Below are 23,693 nucleotides of genomic sequence, written 5' to 3'. Positions count from 1 at the left end.
CCTCCACAAACACAATTGTCAAACCCTAATTAGAAACCTATTAACCTAGGGTTGGAGAATTCAAAACCACGCGACTTTGGACTAATGTTCTGTTCTGGTACTCCAGAGTGCTTCACCATCATGCCCCCTTACACTGTGGTGGATGAGATCAATTGATTCTCACTTCGATGGAGGTACCCCTAACAAATTTAACATCAGTTCAAGCCTCAGAGTATTTAAGAAAAAGGCTGACATTTTAAACTAAACATTAGAAAAACAGAAACCAAAGACTGCTTTTTGCATAAAAAAGGGTGACTATCTGAGTTCTACATGCATGGAGAAGTCTTGTGTAGATATAATTTTTTGGCTGCGCTGGCACTGTTCTCTACTTACGGAGAGAAAGACAGTGACTGCTATGAACTACAGAACATATACAGATTTTAAAAGGTTAAACCTATCCAAATTGCAATGGATTGTCTGAAAGGCTGGACCACCAAGGTTGTAGCCCCGGTGTAATATTCCACATGGAGCCAATTGTTTTGAAGTGGTTAGGGCAAACATTTGTTCATATTCCAGAATTGCAACATGGAAGCCCACTCTTAATTTACTAAAGATTACTGTGATACCCTTTTGAAAATGATTTCTTGGAGCAATCATTAAAATCTCTTCTCCTGCATCAGGACCTCATGTAGAGCTAAAGTAAACACTGCAGAAGCGCCAGGAAAATGGTCTATCCATAGGAGACCTGCTAAATAAGACAGCTTATCCAATGTTTAGCCTAGCAAGATTTCTTCATTCTCCCTTTGCCTTAAGCATTAACATTTAAACCAACATGGACTGTTCATGTAAAAAAAAAAAAAATTATTTTGAGAAGGAGCTGCTTTGCAATGTTTTGAGAGGAATAAGTGTATGGACTCACGTCACTTGTTGATTGATGCTGAATTGCCAAGTTAATTTGTTCAGCATTTATTTGTATTTTAATATGTCTTGTTAAATTGTAAATGTAAAGGATAATTGTAGAAAATGAAAAGGTGGATGGACCTGACATATTTAATATACAAAGTCCCATATTCCTGATGATATGATAAAGAAATTATCTGTCATGCTGTTCTTTTATTTGATACAATATTATGTTCTGAGCCATACCATAAACACACATATTTTGACTTGAAACACTCTGAAAAGCAATTTCTCATTGTTCCATACCACAGACCCCATATATGAGTTATTTATTAGCAGGAAAATATTAAAAAGGCAAAGGAGTTTTGTGACAGAAGGGAGTTTTGACATCAGATCCTAATTTTGTTTGTATTATGTTTTAAACAAATGTTCTTTCAAGCTGTGCATCAACTAAAAAATAAAAAGTTTTATTTTCATGAAATGAAAAATAAATCTTTGCTCTAAATCTTACCCATGCTCAAAATGTGATTTAAGTAGAACAATGTGTCACATTACTATTAGCTGATCAAATACTTTAACCGGGAAAACCTAAATCAATTTAAAAACGAATGGAATATAAACAGAAGGAACAACACTTTAAATAAATTTATTTTATTTAAAAAGAATGTGTACATAATACCGATGCCAGGGGTTTCAGAGGTCCTAGTGTTCAGTAATGCCAAAATGAGCGACAGTATGTACATTTTAAAAAGTTTACAATTTAACCACATTAGTGTTGACATATTTTATTTAAGTATAAACTAAATACAATTTGAGATGTTTAATATCCAAACTGCCAGTTTTCTTAGGCACCAAGTGACATTTACAAAATATGACTAGTGTTCTAATTTTCAAATTGCTGATGAACTTGTTTGTAAAAAAACAAACTTTTTAAACATAATCTTGTGTTAAGAAAAAATATATACAGGAGTATTCGACAAATGCAGAGGGATAACATTGCATTCTGCCTTTTAGAATCATGTTCCACTGTTAGTTTGTAGAAAGAAATAAACTTGATTTAACAAGTTTGAGAGTGCTAGTGAATACTATAGCTTATAAAGCGCATAATACAGCCTGGCCATCTTAAAGGGCTTGTGAAAAGGTGTGAGGTTTAGTTAATCAAAATGTTTCTTTTAGCAATAATATTCAGCCATTGAGCCATACAACCTTATAGTAATAAATGCTTTTTTCATAGGCAGAGAAATGTGAATTGTTGTGGTTTAAGTATAGTGAGGCCATAAAGTATTTTTAGCATTGGAGGCCATAATGCATTAAGTATCAAAGTGGGGGGTATGCAGAATTAATTTAAAATTGCATGGATTTATTTCTTGGGACTGTTCGAAATGTTTTGCATTGCATAAGTTAACTGCACCTCCAAAAAAGTAGATGAGAAACAAATTATTTAATTCAGCTAAAATTAGATAATGTTATATACCACATATTATATGAAATTAAGAATTAATTTGCTTGAGGTTGAATTAGTAATTAGTAATACCTTCTGCTAAAGTGTTTGCTGGGCAAAATAGCACAATTTATACTAAGGGCATTATTTGGTCAAATGTATGATTTGATCATTTGAATGTATTTGAAAAACCTACTCAATATCAACAGATTGCCTTGGAAATGTACCCTTAAAAAGTTCAGGTTTGTGGAGCTCTAGCTAGTGTATCAATTTGATGAAAATGATTGTTTTAAACAATGACTTGGTTACATAACACTATCTTACACTTTACATTTTAAGACAGATGTGCAAAATAGACTGATAAGGAAAAATATGCACACAATCATGTGTGTTAACTTTTCACACTGAAACCTGAAATATAATATTTTCTTTTTGTTCAATTATTTCATTTGTATCAACACGATTAATGCAGCAGTACACAAGAGAGACGAACCTGCTATGTTTCCATTTTCTACTTTTAAATCAGGTTCAATATAAATACATTTTTCCAATACAACCCTTTAGTCTGCAGATGTACAAGTAAAAAAAAAAGAAACTTCTCGAGTGGATGTAATGCATTCATTGTGTGCCTCCATCACCCATGTAACACAATGTATACAGCAACAGTGATGATCAGTATTTGGTATATAGAACATACAGCTGTATTGCATGTTTGCAGATTATTTAAAAGATGCACACAAGTACACATTTTTTTATAATGTGCTAAGCAAATTAACTACTTCCCAAGTCAGATAGTCACGAAATTGTATAAATATGTACACATGGCAACAGCTGTGATGATCAAGATGACACTCCTGTAACAAAAGCTTCAAATGTAATACTGGGCTGGTAGTAAATAAATTTCCCTGTAGTGTATGCTATGACCATTCAAAACACTCTTCTACTCTTGGGCATCAATACTGACAGCACCTCCCACTTTACTCAATTTCCACTAGGTAAAACAAGTAATCTCTGACATGGTTCCACTAATTTTTGAAAGATTAGGAAGTTAACTTTGAGAAAGTTTTATTCCCTCCACATTTAAAATAAAATCTGTGTTTGAATGAGATGGTACAGAAAGCTTGTTAGTTCAAACAGGCTAGAACAAACCTTGCTGAGTAGGCAGGTTTATTTTTCCTACAAATTCATATTTCATAAAGTAATGTAGAGGTTAATAAGGGAATAGAGAAATACTTATAACCATTATACGAGTATTTAACAGTAATTTCTACACTTTTTCTTAGTTTATATTTTGCAAACAGTCAAAATATTTATAGAATTTTTATACGTTACACATATGCATCACTAAATTGGCCTGGGGCCATTTCGCAGCAAAACCACCCTTCCAAAATCTGATGTCCCAAACCCCCAAATTAGTTGTATTTTTGCAGCAGGCAGAAAATGCGCCTGTCACAAAAATAATGAAAATAATGGTGTCACTGCAGGAAACTCTGTGAATTGGTAGAGTATCCAGCAATACCACACCTCGGAACTAGAGGGTGTCTGATACCAGAGAGTGCAGATTTAAATGTGAAAACTCAGCTCTCTTTGGCATACAACAACCTCCACTCCAAAAGTGCACTGGGCAGGGAGGCACAGGTGACATGAGGGCTGGTTGAGTGGGTATGGAGAGGAAGAGGGACAAGATGAGTATTCTGGGGATGGAGTTGTGGGGAAGAAGGGTTTTGGCCACAAGTCAAGGGGGAGAGGAAGCACTGGAGAGGGAGTGGTGTAGAGAAATCAAGGAGCTGATGTGTGATGGTGGAGCCCATGAGACAAAGTGCAATGGGGATGGTGGTGGCTTGTGGAAGCAGGGAGGTAAGCTGGGAGCTGGACCAATCCTGTAAGCATGGAACGAGACCCTGTGCATTTTCAAGCAGTTAACAGGCAGGCAATAAAGGAACTTAACGTCACTCCCCTCCATTTATTGGCTCAGCAGCAGTGCAGAGCCAATAAAAGGCGGATCAGCCTAATTTGTTCTTAAATGCCAATTTTTGTGGACACTTCTATCAAAAAAAAAGAAAAAAATATACCATCTTTTCGAAAAGTGCGGATTTCACTTTTTATTTTAGCTAACTGCAAATCGGCAATATCTAGAGGGGTTTGGCCAGTGGTTAATATTGACCATCTCTACTTAATTTTTTTAACTTGGTAGTATCTACCAAATATATAAAGAGTTAGGTATACTTTGATTTTCTGTTGAAAAAAAAAAGGACTAATGTGATATTGCTGTACTTGAAGTGATAATGAACTAGGTTTAACAGGAATTTCACAAATGTTTGTTTTTGTTTTATTTTCCATGTTGAGTGATCACTGTATTGTACACACCTCAGGGTTTAATTTTCCTCATGATGATCAATAGTCATTTTTTATTAAATCAAAAATGTTTTTGCATAATTTTTTGCCTTAACCACAATACCTATGCAGTGCCTATAAACGTTGTGTATTCGTGCCTTCCTCAAAAGAGCCATACATAGCTCCTCCTTCATTTACTCCAGCGAAACATTCTACGTTTTTTGTCATTCTGCAAGGCTTTCTTAAATCAAGGGTTCTGAATCACATCAATACAGGACAGCAAGTATACACTTCCATTACCTCTAGGATTTTACTAAAGACTTCAAGAATGGTGTTGGAAAATTTAAATTATGTAATATTAACCAACGGAAACACCTGAAAAAAAATCAAACCATTTGTGAAGAAGGGTAAATGAGAGTTAAAAGTACTACAAATTAATTGGTCAAAATGTTCAAGATTACCCATTGTAATATTAAAACAGAGCATACAAGTCTGTAACCTACAATTTATCAAAGGACATACTTTTTTGATCTACTGTATGCTGCATACAAACTTGCAAGAATTGAAGGGAACTTAACACCCACCCACTATCTTTCACGTACCACTCCAAAAGGTTTTAGAATTTAAAAGCAATTGCGTGAAGGAACCAGAGGAGAGACAAGCTTTAAAGGGGAAATCATTTTATACCGGTTTTAGAAATGTGATTTGATTAATTTTAAATGAAAACTATGTTATTTGGAAAGCAGTGCCTAAATCCATTTCGAATACCTCCACAACATATGATATTACCAAACAGATTTCTTTCTTTCTTCATGTGTCTGTTGTATTTAATGATTACTTTGGATAGCTCACAAGGTCTCTTTGGCTAATCCTACAAATGGGATCTTGAGAGTTGCTCCAGACAACAGAATTACTATCCTTAAAAGAAACCAACTCTGAGTAATAATTACCAAAGAGATAAGCAAGTCATCATTTATTTGGGTAAAGCTGGACTTAATAGCATTCGTCGAGCCAAGGATACTCAGACAATTTCAATGGATGCAAGAACCACCTTTCGAAAAACATAAATAAAAATATCTAGCTTGAAGAATCAGATCTTCATAAGGCCTGGCTTCAAGTGGACCATTTATGTTTAATGAAGTAGCTCTTGCTATATGTTCTGCTGTGCCTTAAATAATCATCTGCATTGGGAATGGAGATAGCTTAACCAGATTTATAAAATATTTTAACATATTATATTTAAATAAATTATAATAAACTTTTTCATTTGCTCGAGTACAGGTTTATACAATATATTGCAACATGGCATCCTGAAAAGGCTACGTATTCCACTTTGAGAAAAGCACTGCCAATTTTTCTCATTTCTTTCTTTATCCTTATCAGTTGTAGCCTTCATAAAGCTATTCTTCATATACAATTCCATGAGTCAACAGGAGGAGGAAGGTATAATCTTCTACGAAGATGCTAAAGTCGTCTGCAGCCTCTCCTCTGGCATCCAGATTTTGAAAACCACCCCTATGCGTAGGAAGAACTTCCGCAAGACAACTCGCAGCTCAGGAATCAGGTCAAACTGCATAATTTCACAAAGGTATGGGTAATACTTTGAAGCATGTGCTATAAACTGGAAAGAAAAACGAAAAGTTATTATCATAAAAATTGGAGTAATTTTTTGTCAGGCTTTGTCATATTGGAGAAATTACCCGTAAACTAAATTTTCCAGTGCGAATCATGAGCCATACTAATGTTTTCAGAAATTATAGATCTACTTTGATATTACACATCTGAAATCCATTGGTGCAAACATTTATACCAAGACAAGGTTTGATTTTGAAAATATTTGTTAATTCGTTATGGGGTTCCAAATTTGTATTTCATTTAAAAATTCTAAAGGTAAAAAATGTGTTTATTTTTTTAAAGATGTAATGAGTTTCATGATTTCTTATGGGATTCCAAGTACTGCCCTTCTCAAATTGCATACATGGGAAGAAGCAGAACACCCAGTACCATAAGAAAATTCAGATATAAATCCTAAACAACAATCATTTATATTCCGCCACATGCCATGTTCTCTCTTCTCTGGGTTGCCCCCCATTCTCCAAATGTTAACAACACACTTCTCTAAAAAAGGTGTGGAAAGGCCATTTACAGATGGTGTATAAGCAGTAGATAAATTCACTCTCTCAATACAAGCTATCTTCTTATACATGAGATCAGATTATCTTTTTAGGTCACTGCTTCTACTTTCCTTCTCTACAACCAAACATATTTCAATAGTAATACAAAACATTTGAGGCGATGAAGATCATGTAAGGCAACCTATTCTTCATAAAAAGAGTCCAGACCCTCCATAGCCAAATACATTTTACCTCATGACAAATATTCACCCACAATTCTAATTGAGGTACCAGGCAGAGGGATCCACTACACCTTTTCAATACATACTTTCCGTGGAGCCTTGTCTTGGATATCTCATGAGACTGCAAGTGATGGCCTTTGTAGTAAGCACTTGATCCACCATAAGTCTAGAAGCCTATGTGGATGATACTGCCATTTTCAATATGGACCTTGATAACCCGTTGACACCTACCAAGGTCTTGTCAGTAGACATCTCGACAAACTAGCTTCAGTAACGCTCTTTCTGGTGGATACTTCACCTAACTGCAGATCCTTACCTTTAGAATATCCCCAGGCACCAGACTGGAGACGGACAGCAAAAACAGCTTTGCTCCCAGTTGCCGTTAGGTGGCGCAGTGAAATGATGATGGATCTGCATATAAGCACCACCCCTTCACGTCGACTTCAGTTTCTTTTTTGACTCTGTCCACGGCCTCAGACGTGGAGACAAACAATATTCAGAAGCATCAATGCACAGATATCTAGTCTGGGACCTTTTTAGAGGGATAAGAGTACATTCCACAGAATGGGGAGGTGGGAGAGTGGTGAAGAACCTTTGGTATTGACCAGAAAGAGCATTACTGAAGGCAAATTAGAGTGTTTATTCTGATGGATTTTTCTAACTGCAGATTCCTCACCTTTAGACTAGATAGCAGAGCAGTACCTGCCCAGGTGGGGAGTCTGTGGAATGTCTCAGACCAGAAGGTCCTGAAGGACTGAATGGCTAAGGCAGTAGTGCTTCGTGAACATTTGCAACGACACTGAGAAGTCAAGCACAGGCGTGCCGCACAGTGGTAGCAGCCTTGGCCTGGAAAAGCCCCATGGTCTTTCTAGAGGCTGCTTCTTGGACAGTGCATAGCAGATTTTAATACTATGTACCTTGACAGAGTCCGTTTCAGCCCCTGAGAACCCCACAAAAAGCTGGTCATCCACCCAAAGGCCTTTGGTGTGATCGATGTAGAAACTGAAGGCTTTTCTGGGGTCCAACTGATGGAGTTTCTACTCCTCCTTCGACTTGTGAGGTGGGACAAGTAAAGGTTAGAGAGTGATGGACGGCTTACATGAAGAACAGTCATTACTTTTGGTAAAAAGGCCGCTCTGGTCCTTAACACCATTATCTGGAAAAATGTGGTATAAGGCAGCTGCACCAAGAGCGCTTGGAGTTCGCTCACGCAATGAGTCAAAGTAACTATGACCTGGAACACAGTCTTCAAAGTCAGGAGACGTAGTGGACAGCTGCGCATTGGTTCAAAGGGATCACACATGACGAAAGGGAGAACCAAACTGAGGTACCACTGTGGCATTACAAAAAGCTCACAGGGAAACACACATGTTTAACCTCAGAAAAATTTTATCACAACAGTAAGTTGAAAAGGGACTGCTAGCCCAGCAAACACAAAAAGACCAAAAGGACTGACACATGACCTTTAACAGTGAAAGTAGTTGCTAGGCCAGTGATAAAACAAACAGGCAATCTGACAATTGTGCCTGTAAAGAGACCGTGTTTAGGGTGCACACCTGACCACAATCTTGTTGCACAACCTGGAGTGAGTTGACTTTTTAGAAGAATGCCTGGCAAAAAGTATGACATCTATAACCTCAATCTCCACACATGGAGGTGCAGACTACACAAGTTTGAGTGCAAGACTCTACCCTGCTGCTCTAACAGGAGATCCTCCTGAAGGGATAACTTGTTCGGAGGACAGATGTTCATGGCCAGACGTTCCTCGTAGTAGACTCTCCTTGCCCAATCCAGAGCTAGTAGAATGATTTGGGCAGAGTCATTCCTGATCTTCTTCAGAAATGTGGGGAGTAGAGGCAGCAGTAGAAAGGCATACAGAAATCTAGTGATCCACTCTATCCAGAAAGCTTATCCAAGAGAGAGACTTCTGGGAACATCCAGTGTACAAACAATTGGACATTGCAAATTCTCCACAGGGGCAAACATATCTAGCCATGGGTTTTCCCATTCCTGGAAGATTCCCAGTGGGACCTCTGGAATTAATCACCACTCATGATCTGCCGTGCACCAATGACTGAGTTTGTCCACCCTGGCGTTCAAAGATCCCACAAGTTCATTCACGACCAGGGATATGCCTTGAAGCTCCAGCCAACTCTGGCGGCGAAGTGCCTCCTCGCACAGGACCCAGAACCACACCAACCCCACTTGTTGCCTTATGGCAGTGATGTTGTCTATAAAATCTTGAACCAGCCTCCCACTGATGGATGGTAGCAAGGCATACAGTGGTAGGCAAATGGCCCATAGGTCCAACAGATTGAAAAGGATGACAGAATCCTCTTAGCTCCATCTCTCCCAGATGCCCTCTTCAACTCAGCAGCAATGCATGCGTCATTACCATGAGCTCTAGGTGGGGCAGGGAGAGAAGTCTGACACTGGTCCAACTGCGGTAGAGTAGACACCACCGCAGGTGTCTTCGGAAACCTGGATGGAATCAGAGAGGCACCCCTGTGCTGGACTTCAGGTTCTGCAGCTGAACCCACATAATCCACCAGGCATAGCGGGCAAGCAGGAAGAAAAAACACCAAGACCCATGACTGAGGATGAAACAAATGGAACATAGCCAGAATATCCTGGACGTGTTGTGGATAAGGGAAGGCCCGAAACTGCACCATACCCATGACTGCTCCAGTGAGTCAAGTGTGACTTCGGCAAGTTGATAGTCAACCCCAACAACGCCAAGAGGTTCCCCATCATTTGGAACTGGTCTACGACTGCCTGTAGCGAGTCTGACTTCAAAGCCAGTCGTCAAGGTAGTGGTAAACTAGGGTTCCCTGACCACCGAACATGAACAGGAATCCACCGCCATCACTTTAGTGAATACCAAAATGGAAGTGGTGAGGCCAAAGGGGAGCATGACAAACTGAAAATGCAAATGGCCTACCCTGAACTGCAAGTAGACCTGTGGGTGTGCAGGACAGACATAGGCAAGTAGGCGTTCTGCAGGTCTAAAACAACAATCCAGTCATCTGGATGCAAGGCAGACAGAACCTGACCCAGCGTATCTTCAGTTCGTCCTTCCACAAGAAGACATCCCGGGAGGAGGGGTGAGGGGTCTATGGTTGGGATCTAGAATACTACGTGACCTTCTTCAGTCCAAGGAAATAATGCGAGCAACAATCAGGCCCTATTTCAGGGGCCAAAAGAGCCTGTGCTTTTTAGAGCACAATTAACAGGTGATACTTTGAAAGGTGCTCTGAAGTAGGTGGAATATGCCGCAGGTCTGAATTGGAATGGTAGGGCATAGCTGTGTTGAACAATCTGAAGTACCCACTGTAGGAAAGTGAAGTATTATGTGGTGTGGGGGTTAAACCTCACTATGTAATACTAATCAGGAGACCCCAAAGATGGTCCTTGGATTCACACTAATAAATCCATAGCTCAGTCCTGGTAGTGTGGCAAAGAGCAGTCAGGGTTTACAAGAGGAGCATGTGTAAGCACTTCAGAGTACCAACATCGACGTTAAGTAAATGACACGACTCGAGTAAAATCAGACACCAATTTATAAAAATAGAGTGTATTTTTACCTTAACTTAGACACCAAAATGAACAGCATAACATCCATGTAACCGGAGTTATAGATTTTTAAAGCAATATAAAAGCAGTGCAGAATAATACAACGAAAAATTTATCATCGTGGTAAATGGGAAAAACCACTAGTAACAGTCACTTGTAGGTCGAGTTATATTGTACCCTTACAGGGTAAAGGTGATGCGGGTTCTAGCACCAAGCCAGTTGAGTCGGTTCAAATTTAGCTGGCCCGTAGAGTCCGGGTGCAGAGTTTTCCTGGCTGTCCCTGGAGCTGAATGGGAGCTGCGGAAGAGCTGCTTTTACTGGTGAAACGGTGCTGTGGGGGAAAAAAAACATGCCAAAAACACTGCAACGGGTGGTTGCTGACATCGGTTGGATGGAGATCCCTCTAAATGCAGCATCAAGTAAAAGGGTCAATTGCCAGACTGGCGACCAACAAGCCTTGGCAGCAGTAAGTGGAGCAGAAAGTAAATTTGGCGTCCGGTGGTCCTAGGGAACGCAGTAGCTGCCTGTAACTTTGTGGAAGGCAGGACTACAGTTCCCACAACGTACTAGACCATTTGAATTTGTGCGATCCTTCGGAAGGCCAGATGACCAGTGATTCTTCAGAGCCGGAATGTTGTTTTACACGCAGTTTTCAGGGGACTAGTACCTCTAGTCCATGGGAATCTGAGGGGGCTTTAGAACTCCACAGGGGTCCCTCTGTCTGAGGGAACCAAGAGATAGCCTAGGAAGAGTCCTGATCGTGCACTTCCAGGAGCGTTGCCTCAGGTGCAGGGCATCCCTCTTTTGCTTTGTGCAAGTCCTGTTGTTGCTGACACAGGTCTCTTCTTCTGTCCTCTTTGATGCAGGTTGTTCAGAACTGAGGTTCTGGTCTCAGTGGTGTCCTCAAATCCTAGATTTAGTGGAGTTAGGGGTGTGGGAGTAAGTAGTCAAAGGGCTGCTAGTCCCTACAGTGAGTCTGCGCCAGAGATGACCACATTCGGGTATTTGGGTCACCTGTTCTTTCCAGAACCCTCTATTCTGACACTTCTAAAACTGGCAAAACCCTTCTTCCAGTGTACAGACCGCTCTGCCCAACCTGGAGGTGTGGCTAGCCCTCTGGGGGTGTACACCTCCTTGCCTATCTAATATCCTGCCAGGCTGGGTGCAAATGTACTGGGGCGGGGGAGTACTGTTTCCTCCTCTCAGAGTCAGCCCTACTGCATATCAGAGGCAGCCTTTGAAGCCTTGAGGTGTCACTTCACCAGCCTGCTTTGGTGGGAGGAGTGATGACCTCCTCCCTGCCTAGGCCTCTGACTCCTGGGATGGATCACACTGACTGGCAGGAGATCAGAATCCTGTCTTGGCCTTGGGAAGTACAGGCTTGCAAACCAGAGCGCAGAGAAGCTGAGGCAGCAAGGTGTGCAACCTCCAAGATAGCCACCTAGGTGCATGCTACATAACCCTCGACACAAGATTCATGTTCGGGGTGAGAAGGCACATTGTTTGATACCAAACACAACATATTTAGGTGGTACCATAATGGAGCTGGCAACCTCGGGTTTGCCCAGGTGACAGTACATTTTATCCTAAGGGCCCGCTATCCCTTATAGTGTCCTTTCATGGTAAAGGGCAATATAGGGTCATATAAGCTTGCACTTACATGTCTACACCTTTGATATAATGCACCCTGCCTCATGGGCTTTAGGAGGGCTTCTTATGGGTAACTGGCATATATCAGAGATAATGCATTTACTTTGTCACACATGTTGAGGGTAAAGTCGAGTCGAGTTCAAGCAGTTGGCACTGCTCCTGCAGTCTGCAATGGCAGGCCTTCGGTCTGTAGTTTATTTTGGTCCCTCGGAGTGGCACAAACAGTGCTCCAAGCCCTGGGTACTCCTTTACCACCATGCACTGGGTACCACTGGTACCGTATGCTAGGGACTTATAAGGGGGTAAATACCTTGTTAATTGGGATTGCCAATTCATAAATAACAGTTTTAGGGAGAGAGCACTGGAAATGGGATATCAGCAGCAGACTCCAGGGCCCTAGAGTCATAACAGTCAGCATTGGAGCAAAAAGAGGGGTTTGACCATACATAAAGAGCACTTTCCTACACCCACCTGTTGGATATTAGGATTTGCCACCAGTGGAGGAAATGTCTGATCCTGTGTCATAATGGGTAGTCGTATGCCACTAAGCGCTAACCAAAGCAGCTTAGAGGCTGATGCTAGAGGGGCTGGGGACTGGAAAGTTTGCAACCCCTGGACAGTGTTTACTTGATACTCTACCAGACCCCTAATGGATTTGATTGCCTGGTGCAGGATTGGTGAGCCTTGGCATTGCTGGTAGGTCAACTCTCTGAAGTACCTCAAAGGAGATAGAACTGTTGAGGATACTGTCTCATTTGGGTAAAAAGGTCTAAGGAATGTGCCAGGGACCAGCTCTTGTTAAAGCATTCCAATGCTGAATAGGCCTTCTGGCTAAACAGACAAGAGCCTTCGAATGGCATGTCTATCAGAGAGGCCCGCATGACCCAGAGAAGTCAATGGATCTCATCCAAGCACGGCTCTGAAACACCATGCTAGTGCCAACTGCTCTGCCTGAGCAGTCTGTAGTGTCCAGTCCAGAACGGATTATGTATTTTGCAGCACTCTGACTATTCTGATGGGTTCAGCCTGGTTGGCCCAGAATTCCTCAGGAACTGCCGTCAAGATCTCACCAACCATACATAGGTCATAGAGCATGTGTATGAAACCGGATAGATATATATATATATATATATATACATACATATATACAAGCCACCACGGTGGCGAAACGCGTCACGGTGGGTTTATGAAGATAATAAACCCCCACTTGGATATGATCTAGTACCTGGTTTACTGTCTCAGAAGTTTCTTGAGAGCACGAGTGGAATCCCGTTTTTCGATATATATATATATATATATATATATATATATATATATATATATATATATATATATATATATATATATATAACCAAAGTGAGGTACAGGGTGTATAGAGTCCAAGAGTCCCCAGAGGTAGGCAGAGGTTAAAGTTAGATAGAACCTTACTCTCTAAAGTGGTAGCTTGGTCGAGCAATAAGGCAGTATCACAGGACAGTGTTAAGCATTTGATGTACACACTCAGTCAGCAAATGAATTCACACACTCAAGAACTGAACTCTAGGCCAATTGTTTTTGTATGACAAAATATACTGTTGTTTTATTTCTAGAACCAAGCAAGCCTGGTACAGGTAAGCATAAAAATACTTTGCAGTAATAAATACTTGTGTGAACACAGTTCAAAATTGCTGTAGAACTTATACTGGTTTTGGTTTACAGTTAAGGAAACAGTTTGCAACACTTAGCAGGTATAGTACATTCAAATGAATGGGCTTTTTCAATAATTGCAAGTAACTTTTACAATACTTTTTCTAACTCAGTGCTGGATGCCTAGATTGAGCACTGGGACATTTCCTGAAAACAGTTGAGAAAATGGGTTTAGGTTATTGTTATGATGTTTAAGGAATATTTTAAGTTTTCAAAACTCCAACCTTAGTCGTTTTTTCGAAAGAAAATTGTCAATGTTATTCTATGGAAGAAAAACAGGTTATCGGTTTGCAGGTAAGTAAACGATTGTGGAAGTTAAGGTTCTGGGGTTAGACTCAGGGGCCCCCCAGGGTCAGTGAGGCACTGTTGTTGCAACCTCAGCAGCACTAGGGCGACCAGATGCAGAGTGTTGAGGCCCAATGTTAGCCTATGGAGGATAGGGGGTCTCCGGTTGGTGGCTGCTGGGTAGCAGGGCACACGGTTGTGGGAGCAAAGCTCCTAGGGTTTAAGTCGGGGCAAAGGGGGGGGAACAAGTAGGCACCAAAAGTGCACCCTCAGAGGCATTGGGGCGGCCGGGTGCAGAGTGCTGTTTCGATATCGGTTGCCCTGTGGTTTTCTATGGAGATCCTCCGGTTTGAAGAAAGGCTGCAGGCTCGGGGATGAAGACCTTTTGGGTGCGACAACCACTTTGAGGGGTAAGTTGGGATGTCGTGGGTTGACTAGGCACCGCTGGTTTGGGCACACAAGGCCGTGGGGCGTTGGGTGCAGGGGTGTCTTTTTGCATTGGATTTTCTTACCTGCTCTGCTCGCAGTAGGGGGGGGGGGGGGGGGGGGGGCGTCTTCTGGTTTGAGGCTGCAGGCGTCGTCTGGAGGCTTGAGGCAGGTCTGGGGTCGCCGGATCTTGGGTCAGGATCGCCGGGGGGACCTCCTTTGTGGTGTTGGTTCACTCGAGCTCGGGCCGGAGTTGGTGGGTGCAGAGTGTGCTAGATTCAGGGTTCGTGGCTTGCACCAGAAGCTGCAGTTTAAACACGTCCGGTGTTCTCGGGAGATAGAGTCCTTGAAGTGAAGGCAGGCAGGTCCTCTGGGGTTTGTGAGGTTGCTGGCTGCAGGACACGCCGGGATTTCGCAGGAGTAGGTTCGAGGGGAGACAGGCCTGTAGGGCTGGGGCCAAGTCAGTGGCCGTTGTCCTCTTGTTAGCTCTGCATGGCTCTTCGGTCCTTCTTCTTATCTTCTTTTCTTGTGGTTTCTAATCTGAGGAAGCAAGGTTCTAGGTGCCCCCTAAATTTAGGGGCATTACAGGTAGGTGAAGGGCAGGAACCAATGGGTCCTTTCCCTGGGGTGGGTACACCCACTATTCTGCCACTCTTCAGTGGGAGGGGGGCAGGAGCCTGTCCCTGGTTTGCTGGGTCCCCCCATCCTCAAGATGGCGGGGACTAGAGGTTGTGCTTCACCTCGCCTCCCCCACCTAAAGGGTGGAGCTGGCAGAGGTGGGCACACCTCCCTTCCTCACTTGTTTTTCCCGCTGGTTCTCCCGCCCAAAGAGGGGGGTAGAACCAGTGGGGACAAGTTGCTGAAAGCAGAAAATGGTCTGGAGAGGCTCACAAAGGTGTCATGCCTTTGAAGCCTCTCCTTCGTGAACCCTGCCCATCCTGGGGGAGGAGACTTGGCACCTCGTCCAGGATGTGTATTGTTTCAGGCCCCTGAGAGCAGCAGGTTCTCGACTCGGGGCTCCAGAAACATGTCTGGTGGTGGCAGCCTAAGCAGCCACTCAGTCAGGTCACTAGTAGTTGGTAGAATTTCAGGGGGCATCTCTAAGATGCCCTCTGTCGTGCATTTTACATTAAATCCCACACTGGCATCAGTGTGGGTTTAATGTGCTGAGAAGTTTGAAACCAAACTTTGCAGTCTTCAGTGTAGCCATCATGGTGCTGTGGAGTTCGTAATGACAGACTCCCAGCACCATATACTCTTAATGGCAACACTGCACTTACATGGCCCGGGAATGAACTTGGGCACTGTAGGGGTACAGGGCTCATGCACCTGTACCCTCACCACTGGCATAGGGCACCCAGCTAGAGGGGTGACTGATGTATGCCAGGGCAGTGGTTTGTGGGCATGGCACACAGGGATGTGTGCCACGTTGACTCTTTGTTTTGTTCTGCACCAAGACACGCAGCCTGCAAAGACAGTGTGTGAGTGTCAGGGTACAGGACCTCTAAGGGTGGCACAATAAGTGATGCAGCCCTTAGAGGCCTACTCTGGTCACAGTGCCCTGGGTCCCTGTGGTACCATTTACCAGGGGCTGACATGTGGCCAGAGATGCCAATTGGGTTTAGGCTTTAATGCAGTTTAGGGAAGGAACACAGGCCCTGGGTACCTGATTGGCAGGAGCCCAGGGCACACTCAGTCAAAGTACATCAACAATTCAGCAAAAAGAGGGGGCATACCATGCAAGAAAGAGGGCACTTTCTCACAGCATGGGCATATCTTCCCAGTGAACTGCTGTCATTGACTGGCTAGAGGGCTAGACTGGCTGAGTAAACATCAGATTCTCGGATGTTTCAATTTATTTCATAAGAAATGAATTGGGGTTTACCTTAATGGTGGAAGCCAGCACCACCAAACGTTCTGCTGTAGTGTTCTAAATCAAGGTGCCTGGGTTGGCTGGTGAAGGCCTGTGGCGCGTAGCAATCTGCCTGTTTGCTGGTGGTTAGGAACAAGGCTTAGAACAGCAGGTGCCACTAAGAGTGTGAATGAGGGCATTGTTGAATGGAAGTAAGGGTTTGGATGAAGTTTGGCAAGGTTGCAAAACATATCTGTCCGTACCTTAATTTTGACTTCCACAGTTGCCATTTGTAGATACAATATCTCTGCTGCCTGTCTCATTACTATGGCAAAGGAGGCACTATCTTCCATTGGTGGCCCTGGGGGAGAACACAACCCAGTGTCTGGGAAAGCAGCCAACCCAGGGGACTCCTGCAAGTCCATGCACAAGTTATCATCATCACAGTTTTGAGCAAATAATCCCCATCATCTACATTGCCATCTTATAGACTGGATGACTCTGATAAGAGTCTGAACCGAAAAGTTGTTGGAGCACTGGGGTGCAACTCTGTGGCAAAGGCATGGTTCTGTATGAATTAGAATGAACTGAGACAGGGTGCATTGGTATGACTTTGGGACACAATCGGAGTAGGGGGCGCAGATTAATTCAGCTCAGAGTTTCATAGGTCTATAGGAATGGAGACATCCACCAGCGTCTATGTCACAGGGACTGGTGCAAGTTTGGTGCAAGATTAGAAGCTGGCGCCAGCATCGCAGTGGAACCCGGGGCAGGTTCAGGAAGCACATAAGGTGCAGAGGACAGATCTACCTGGAAGAATGCCCAAAATATACATGGCCTCTTAAAAAGCCTCAATTTGCTGCAATGTCACTAATGGACCAGGAAACTCTAGGTACCTTGGGATTAGTTGTGTAATTAGGTCCTCGGCAGTGGACTGTGAAGATTACAGTGAGGCACCCTTCTCAGACTGAATGTGGGACTAGGATAAATTCAGCTTGGGCCTTCTAGTGTTTTAACTTCCATGTACCAGAAGACCTGGACTGCACTGAGGGCCTGTCATAGGATCGTCCTCGGTAGCGAGACGGGTGACCTCAACTTTGTGCGAGACATAAAATGATGTCACATGTGTGCTAAACAATCCTAAGTCTTGTAAGGTAGTGCAAATTAATAGAAGCACAATAACACAGAGTGGATTGAAAAATTAAACTAGCTAAGTAAAAAGGGAAAATTATTAGATTTCCCAACCTTAGAAATATGCAATAAAGCTCCCGAGTATGTTCTGTGTAAACTGTTAACAACATATAAAAAAAAAACTGTTAGGGTCAGCATGTTTGTTTTTAAAAATGCTGAACGTTTAGTTCATGCCGACCAATCGGGCTTCATGCCAGGGCGGGACACAGCACTGAATATCCGCCATCTCCACAGTGTTTTGGGTCGACAGCGATACATACAGGAAGAAGCGGTGGTACTTTCTCTGGATGCCTCTATGGCATTTGATTCCAAAGAATGGCCCTGCGTGCCCAAGTCAGGGTTAACAACCGAATATCTCAAATGTTTACACAGGCAGGGGCACCAGACAGGGCTGCCCACTATTCCCTCTTATCTTTTCTTTGATCCTGGAACCGTTAGCTTCCTGGGTGCGAGGAAATGTGCTCCTAAGAGGGCAGTAATGGGACGACGGACATGAGGATAGAATATCGTTGTATGCCGATGATATACTGGTGCACTTGGCGTCCCCCCACGCGTCCCTATACAGGCTCCTAAATATTTTTACCAACTTTCGCAAGTACTCGGGTTACGTCATTAATTGGACAAAATCAGTAATATACGTTCTCCATGGCCAGACCGCCCCCGGAGGTGGCCCTTGATGGCTTTCGTTACCTCGGGATTTTTATCACCCCGACCCTCGCCTCTTCTATGACAAGAACCTAGCTGCCCCTATAGACAGACTCACAAAAGATGTTACCCACTGGAGATCCCTACCACTGTCTCTACTGGGCCGAGCGGCCCTATTTAAGATGCTGGCCCTCCCCCGGTTTTTATATGTCCTTCAGAACTGCCCATACCCAATTTCCGATTCATATTTTAAAAGCATTGATAGTGAGTTGAGATCACTGCTATGGAGCGGCAGGACGCCACGTATTGCATTACTTAAATTATCTAAGGGGTGGTACGATGGAGGGATCGCCCTCCCGGACATGCGACTCTATTATTGGGCATCGCAGCTTGTCGTGGTAAACCACTGGTTGTACCGCTCTCCGCTAGACCCCGCATATATGCTGGGCAGGTACCAAATGGGGCGGGAAGGGTATTTAGGTGCCGCCTACACAAAGGTCCAGAAAGGGAGGTTTGTGGGCCCCACAGCATGCACGGTACAACTCTGGCACCAGGCGACCAGACGCTTGGGCTGGGCTGATGTACTGACTCAGTCCTCTCCGGTGTGGTACACCCAGAAGTTAGGACTCCTGTGCCATCAACCAGGGTTTGACAAATGGGACGGGATCGGACTCTTCAATATAGGTCATCTTGTGAAAAAGGGTAGAATCCTATTGTTCCCGGAACTACAGGAGAAATACGAAATGGCCCAGGGGGAGGCGTTTCGATATCTGCAGATTCGTCATGCCCTAACAACCTCTCTCCCAGACATGGACAGTCTCCCGGAATAGTCTCCACTTAAAGATCGACTACTTTCTGAATCACTCCCTGATAAAGCCATTTCCCTAACGTACTGCAAGCTGTGTAATAACCTACCTGACCCTTTCCTAGCTCTCCGCATCTGGTGGCAAGCCGACACTGGTGACATTGACGACGACGATTGGCAAACTGCACTGATGTCACAGAGAGAGGCAGCCATTTCACTTCACTTTCGGCTGATCCAATTAAAAGTTCTGCATAGAACATGCTAGAACTGGGACGCGAAAGGATGCATCTTGTCTGAGGGGGTGTCACCAAGATGCAACCTTCTACCATACTATTTGGGACTGTCCATTCCTGCGTCACATGTGGGAGGGGGCAACCACACACCTGCAAGACGCACTAGGCAAAAAGATCAGCCTCACACCATCATTGGGTCTCCTCAACATTTGGGAACCAACCGACCTTACTGAAGTGGAACAACAACTGGTTACTTTGGGTTATGTGTTGGTTAAGAGAGCAACTGCAATGAAGTAGGGGGTGGGAGGGCAACCTTCACTAAATGTCTGGGTGGCTGAGCTGGACAAATGCATGGTTGCAGAAAAAGAAGTATTCAAATTTAGAGGATGCCCCAAGAAATGGGACAGAAAGTGGAGTGGGTGGAATGCATATCGTGGAAATCTATGTATATCTCCGATTGTAGAATTGGAAATGGCTAAGGGAAAACATCTCACACTCGGCATGATTGAATGAATGTAGAACTATGTTCAGTAATCTGTACCTGCTGTTCTAAAATTGAACTGTCTGCAATTTATACCTGTGAATATTGGAAATATGTTACTAATAAAAAGACCATTTAAAAAAAAAACAAAAAAAGTAAATGCTTAACAATAACAATACGATTGCTTTTTGCACGATGACTGATTAGAAAATAAAGTGGAAATTAGGAATTCATGCTAATGTTGATACAAGAGTGGACAGCAATAAAAAGATTGATGACTGACACATTCTGTTAGTATATTCTAACACTAAATGTCCTATATATTATATAACAGAGTGCCATTTTCCTAAGTATTGTTTTAGAATTGTATGAAAATTGAAATAGGTCTTTCTCTGTAGAAGCTGCGGATGACTAAGAATGAAATGAACAAGTTACTTACCTTCGGTGACAATGTATCTGTAAGAGACATATGTAGTTATAGATTCCTTACCTTTAGAATTACCCCCAAGCATCAGACTGAATCCGGAGAATTTTTTTGTTAGCAGTACCCCTGCGCATCGGTAGGTGGCGTTGGTTGACTCAGCGTCTGTCGTTGGTGTCGTTGTCAGGCGGAATGACGTTGGGGTGTCTACTTAGACTTCACCCCTGCGTGCTGACATCAGTTCTGACGCGACTTTCCACGCCAGAAGCGCAGAGCCATGCAAGACACTGACCACTGGTGCACATAACTAGGGCCCTGGAAGGGACTTCCTATCCCTAGAAGTCAGTTTGCAGAATGGGGAGGATGAGTTAGGTGGTAAGGAATCTATAACTACATATGTCTCTTACAGATATATGGTTACCGTAGGTAAATAACTTGTTCATCTGAAAGTGACTGTAGTTATAGATTCCTTACCACCAGGAGTCCAGGAGAACAGAACGGCCAAAGTAGCGATCTCTCCTGACTTGGCTGTCCAGGCAATAATGCTTGGTGAACGTGTGCAAGGATGCCCACATGGCCGCCTGACAGATATCAAGGAGTTGGACTCCACGCCCCAAGGCTGTGGTAACCGACGTCGCCCTGGTGGAGTGGGCACGCAAACCCACTGGGGCTTCCTTTTTTGCCAAGGAGTAGCAGCTTTTAATGCATGGGACAACTAATCGAGAGATGGTGCGCTTGTGCACAGCCCGACCTTCCCTGGCACCCACATAGCCAACGAAGGGTTGATTGTCCACCCTGAAATCTTTTGTGCGGTATAGATAGAAAAACAGCGAATGTTTTGCGTCCAGACGGTGGAGTCTCTCCTCCTCTTTGAAGGGATGCGGGCGGGAAAAAGGTGGGCAGAGTGATGGTCTGTCCTATGTGGAACAAGGTAACCACTTTAGGAAGAAAAGAGGACCTAGTGCGAAGGACTACTTTGTCTGGATGAACCGCAAGAAAAGGAGGTTTAGAGGACAGAGCCTATAGCTCACTCACTCTGCGAGTAGAGGTGATGGCGACAAGGAAGGCAGTCTTCACTGTAAGGAGCCTGATAGGGCAGTTATGTAGAGGCTCAAAGGGAGCACACATAAGGAATGTCAAGACAAGGTTCAAGTCCCACTGGGGCATTATGAAAGGAGAAGGAGAGAAGAGATGAGTAATGCCCTTCAGAAGGAAAATGCTCCTTAACCAGTATGCATCTGTTCTTGGCATATAGAGCCGTAGAGTCATATGATATGCATAGATCGCCCTCTAGTATTGGGTCCAGATGTTTGCACTTTGTTTTTCTTCGAAGAAGTCTTTCCAGTCACGAGGTAGGTGACTCCTCCTTTTGTGATAGTACGCATGGGCATCAACTCCATTGTTAGATTGTTTTCCCACAGAGGGTGATAATGGAGTAGTAAGAGTAGTAAAAGGAGATGTCCATGAATCTATGTATCTAAGTATGATGTTACTGGAACAGGCACAGCTACCAGGGGAGGCGGGTGGGCACATATGATTCTACAGCTCTTTATGCCAAGAACAGATGCATACTGGGTAAGTAGCATTTCCCGTTCGAGGTATATGAGCCGTATATCATATGCTATGCATAGACTATATAGCAGTTATCACCCAAAGTGGTGGCTAACCTGCATCTCTTGCAGTGGTTCGAAATAGTGTACGTAAAACTGCCTGGCCCACTCTAGCTTGTTGTCTTGCTAACACATCTACACAATTGTGTTTTGTGAATGTGTGAGGTGTAGACCATGTTGCAGCTTCGCATATGCCATTTATGGGTATATTTCCTAAGAATGCCATAGAAGCCCCTAGTTTGCGTGTACAATGTGCTCTAGGGGGAACTGTTAACGTTCGTTTTGCTTTTGCATAGCATATTTGAATGCACTACTATCCACCTTGCAATACCTGATTTTGATATTGGATTGCCTTTATGTGGTAGAGCAAAAGCAACAAAAAGTTGCTTAGCCTTTCTAAGATTTTGTTATTTCAATGTAATATAGTAAAGCTCTTTTTACATCTAAGGTGTGAAGAGCACGTTCTGCCGCATAATCTGGTTGAGGGAAGAACACCAGCAACTCAACAAATTGGTTGATATGAAAGGCAGAAATGACTTTAGGTAGAAATTTGGGGTTAGTCCTAAGAACCACTTTGTTTTGATGTATTTGTAAAAATGGTTCTTCTACTGTTAGTGCCTTAAGCTCACCCACTCTCCTTAGAGATGTGTTAGCTATGAGGAAAGCTACTTTCCAAGTGAGAAATTGCAGTTCACATCTATGCAAAAGGTGGACCCATGTATCTTGTAAGAATGATGTTGAGATTCCACACTGGAGCAGGTGGAAGTCTGGGAGGAATGACTCTTGAGTCCTTCCATGAAAGCCTTAATAGCAGGCAATCTAAAAAGAGACAAATGCGGTCTGTTCTGCAGATATGCAGCTTTCGCAGCAAGATGTAAGCGTATGGATGTATACGTTAAATTGGAATGCTGTAGATGTAATGAATAACAAATATTTTGGAGTGAAGCGTCGAGCGGATTGACTTGTTTTTACAGTAAATCACAAACCGCTTTCCTTTTGCTGCATAGCATGCCCTGGTGGTAGGGCATCTAGCCTCTTTGATGATATTCATGCAATCTGGGGGAAGATTGAGGCATCCAAACTCTAAGATTTCAGGTGCCAGATCGCAAGTGTGAGATGACTGGGATCTGGATGCCTTATTCCTCCATAGTTCTGAATGAGGAGATCAGGAGTGAGATGGAGGGTATGGTGGGGAACTACTGACAACTCCAAGAGGGTTGTGAACCAGGGTTGACTTGCCCATGTGGGAGCAAATATGATTAGTGTCAGGGAGCTTCGGAACCACTAATGGAACGAGTGGGAGAGACGGAAAAGCGTAAGCAAATATCCCTGACCAGTTCATCCAGTGCATTGTCTTTGGACAATGGGTGTGGATCCCTGGATGCGAAGTTTGGGCATTTTGAGTTTAAGAGGGTGGCGAACAGATCTATGTCTGGGAAGCCCCACATTTAAAGGAATGGGAGGAAAACCTGAGGGTGGAGTTCTCATTCGTGAATATGTTGTCGTTGACGACTGAGCAGATCTGCTGTTGTTGTTTACTCCCGGAAGATGTTCCGCAAGGAGATGTATCTTGTGAGGTATGCCCCATCTCCAGATGCTCTGAGCTAACTGTGAGAGCTGGGGAGAGTGTCCCCCTCCCTGTTTTTCTATGTAGTACATTGTTGTCATGTTGTCTAGGCGAATTAGGGCAGCTTTGCCTACTAGATGAAGATGCAAAGCTTTCAACGCTAGAATATTTGCTAGCAGTCTAGATGGGTTATGTGAAGTTGCTTGTGTTGAAGAGTCCACATTCCCTGAATGGTATGTTTTTGAAGATGAGCTCCCC

The 23,693-nt window shown here is 43.4% G+C and overlaps 1 protein-coding gene across 2 annotated transcripts in view; it reads right to left on the bottom strand.

Moving 5' to 3' along the window:
* Positions 1 to 4,551: 4,551 nt before the first annotated feature.
* Positions 4,552 to 23,693, bottom strand: part of ARFGEF2 (ARF guanine nucleotide exchange factor 2) — a 629,301-nt gene continuing 610,159 nt past the window's right edge. For both annotated transcript variants that reach the window (XM_085619427.1, XM_085619428.1), the window contains exon 39: positions 4,552 to 6,275. In XM_085619427.1, the coding sequence (XP_085475553.1) occupies positions 6,108 to 6,275 (168 nt within the window). In that variant the 3' untranslated portion in view covers positions 4,552 to 6,107. The remainder of the gene's footprint in view (positions 6,276 to 23,693) is intronic.

The sequence above is a fragment of the Triturus cristatus genome, chromosome 7 (assembly GCF_964204655.1).
Source record: "Triturus cristatus chromosome 7, aTriCri1.1, whole genome shotgun sequence".
Lineage (NCBI taxonomy): Eukaryota > Metazoa > Chordata > Amphibia > Caudata > Salamandridae > Triturus > Triturus cristatus.
The sequence above is the reverse complement of the archived record's forward strand: the minus strand, read 5'-3'. Positions and strand labels throughout refer to the sequence as shown.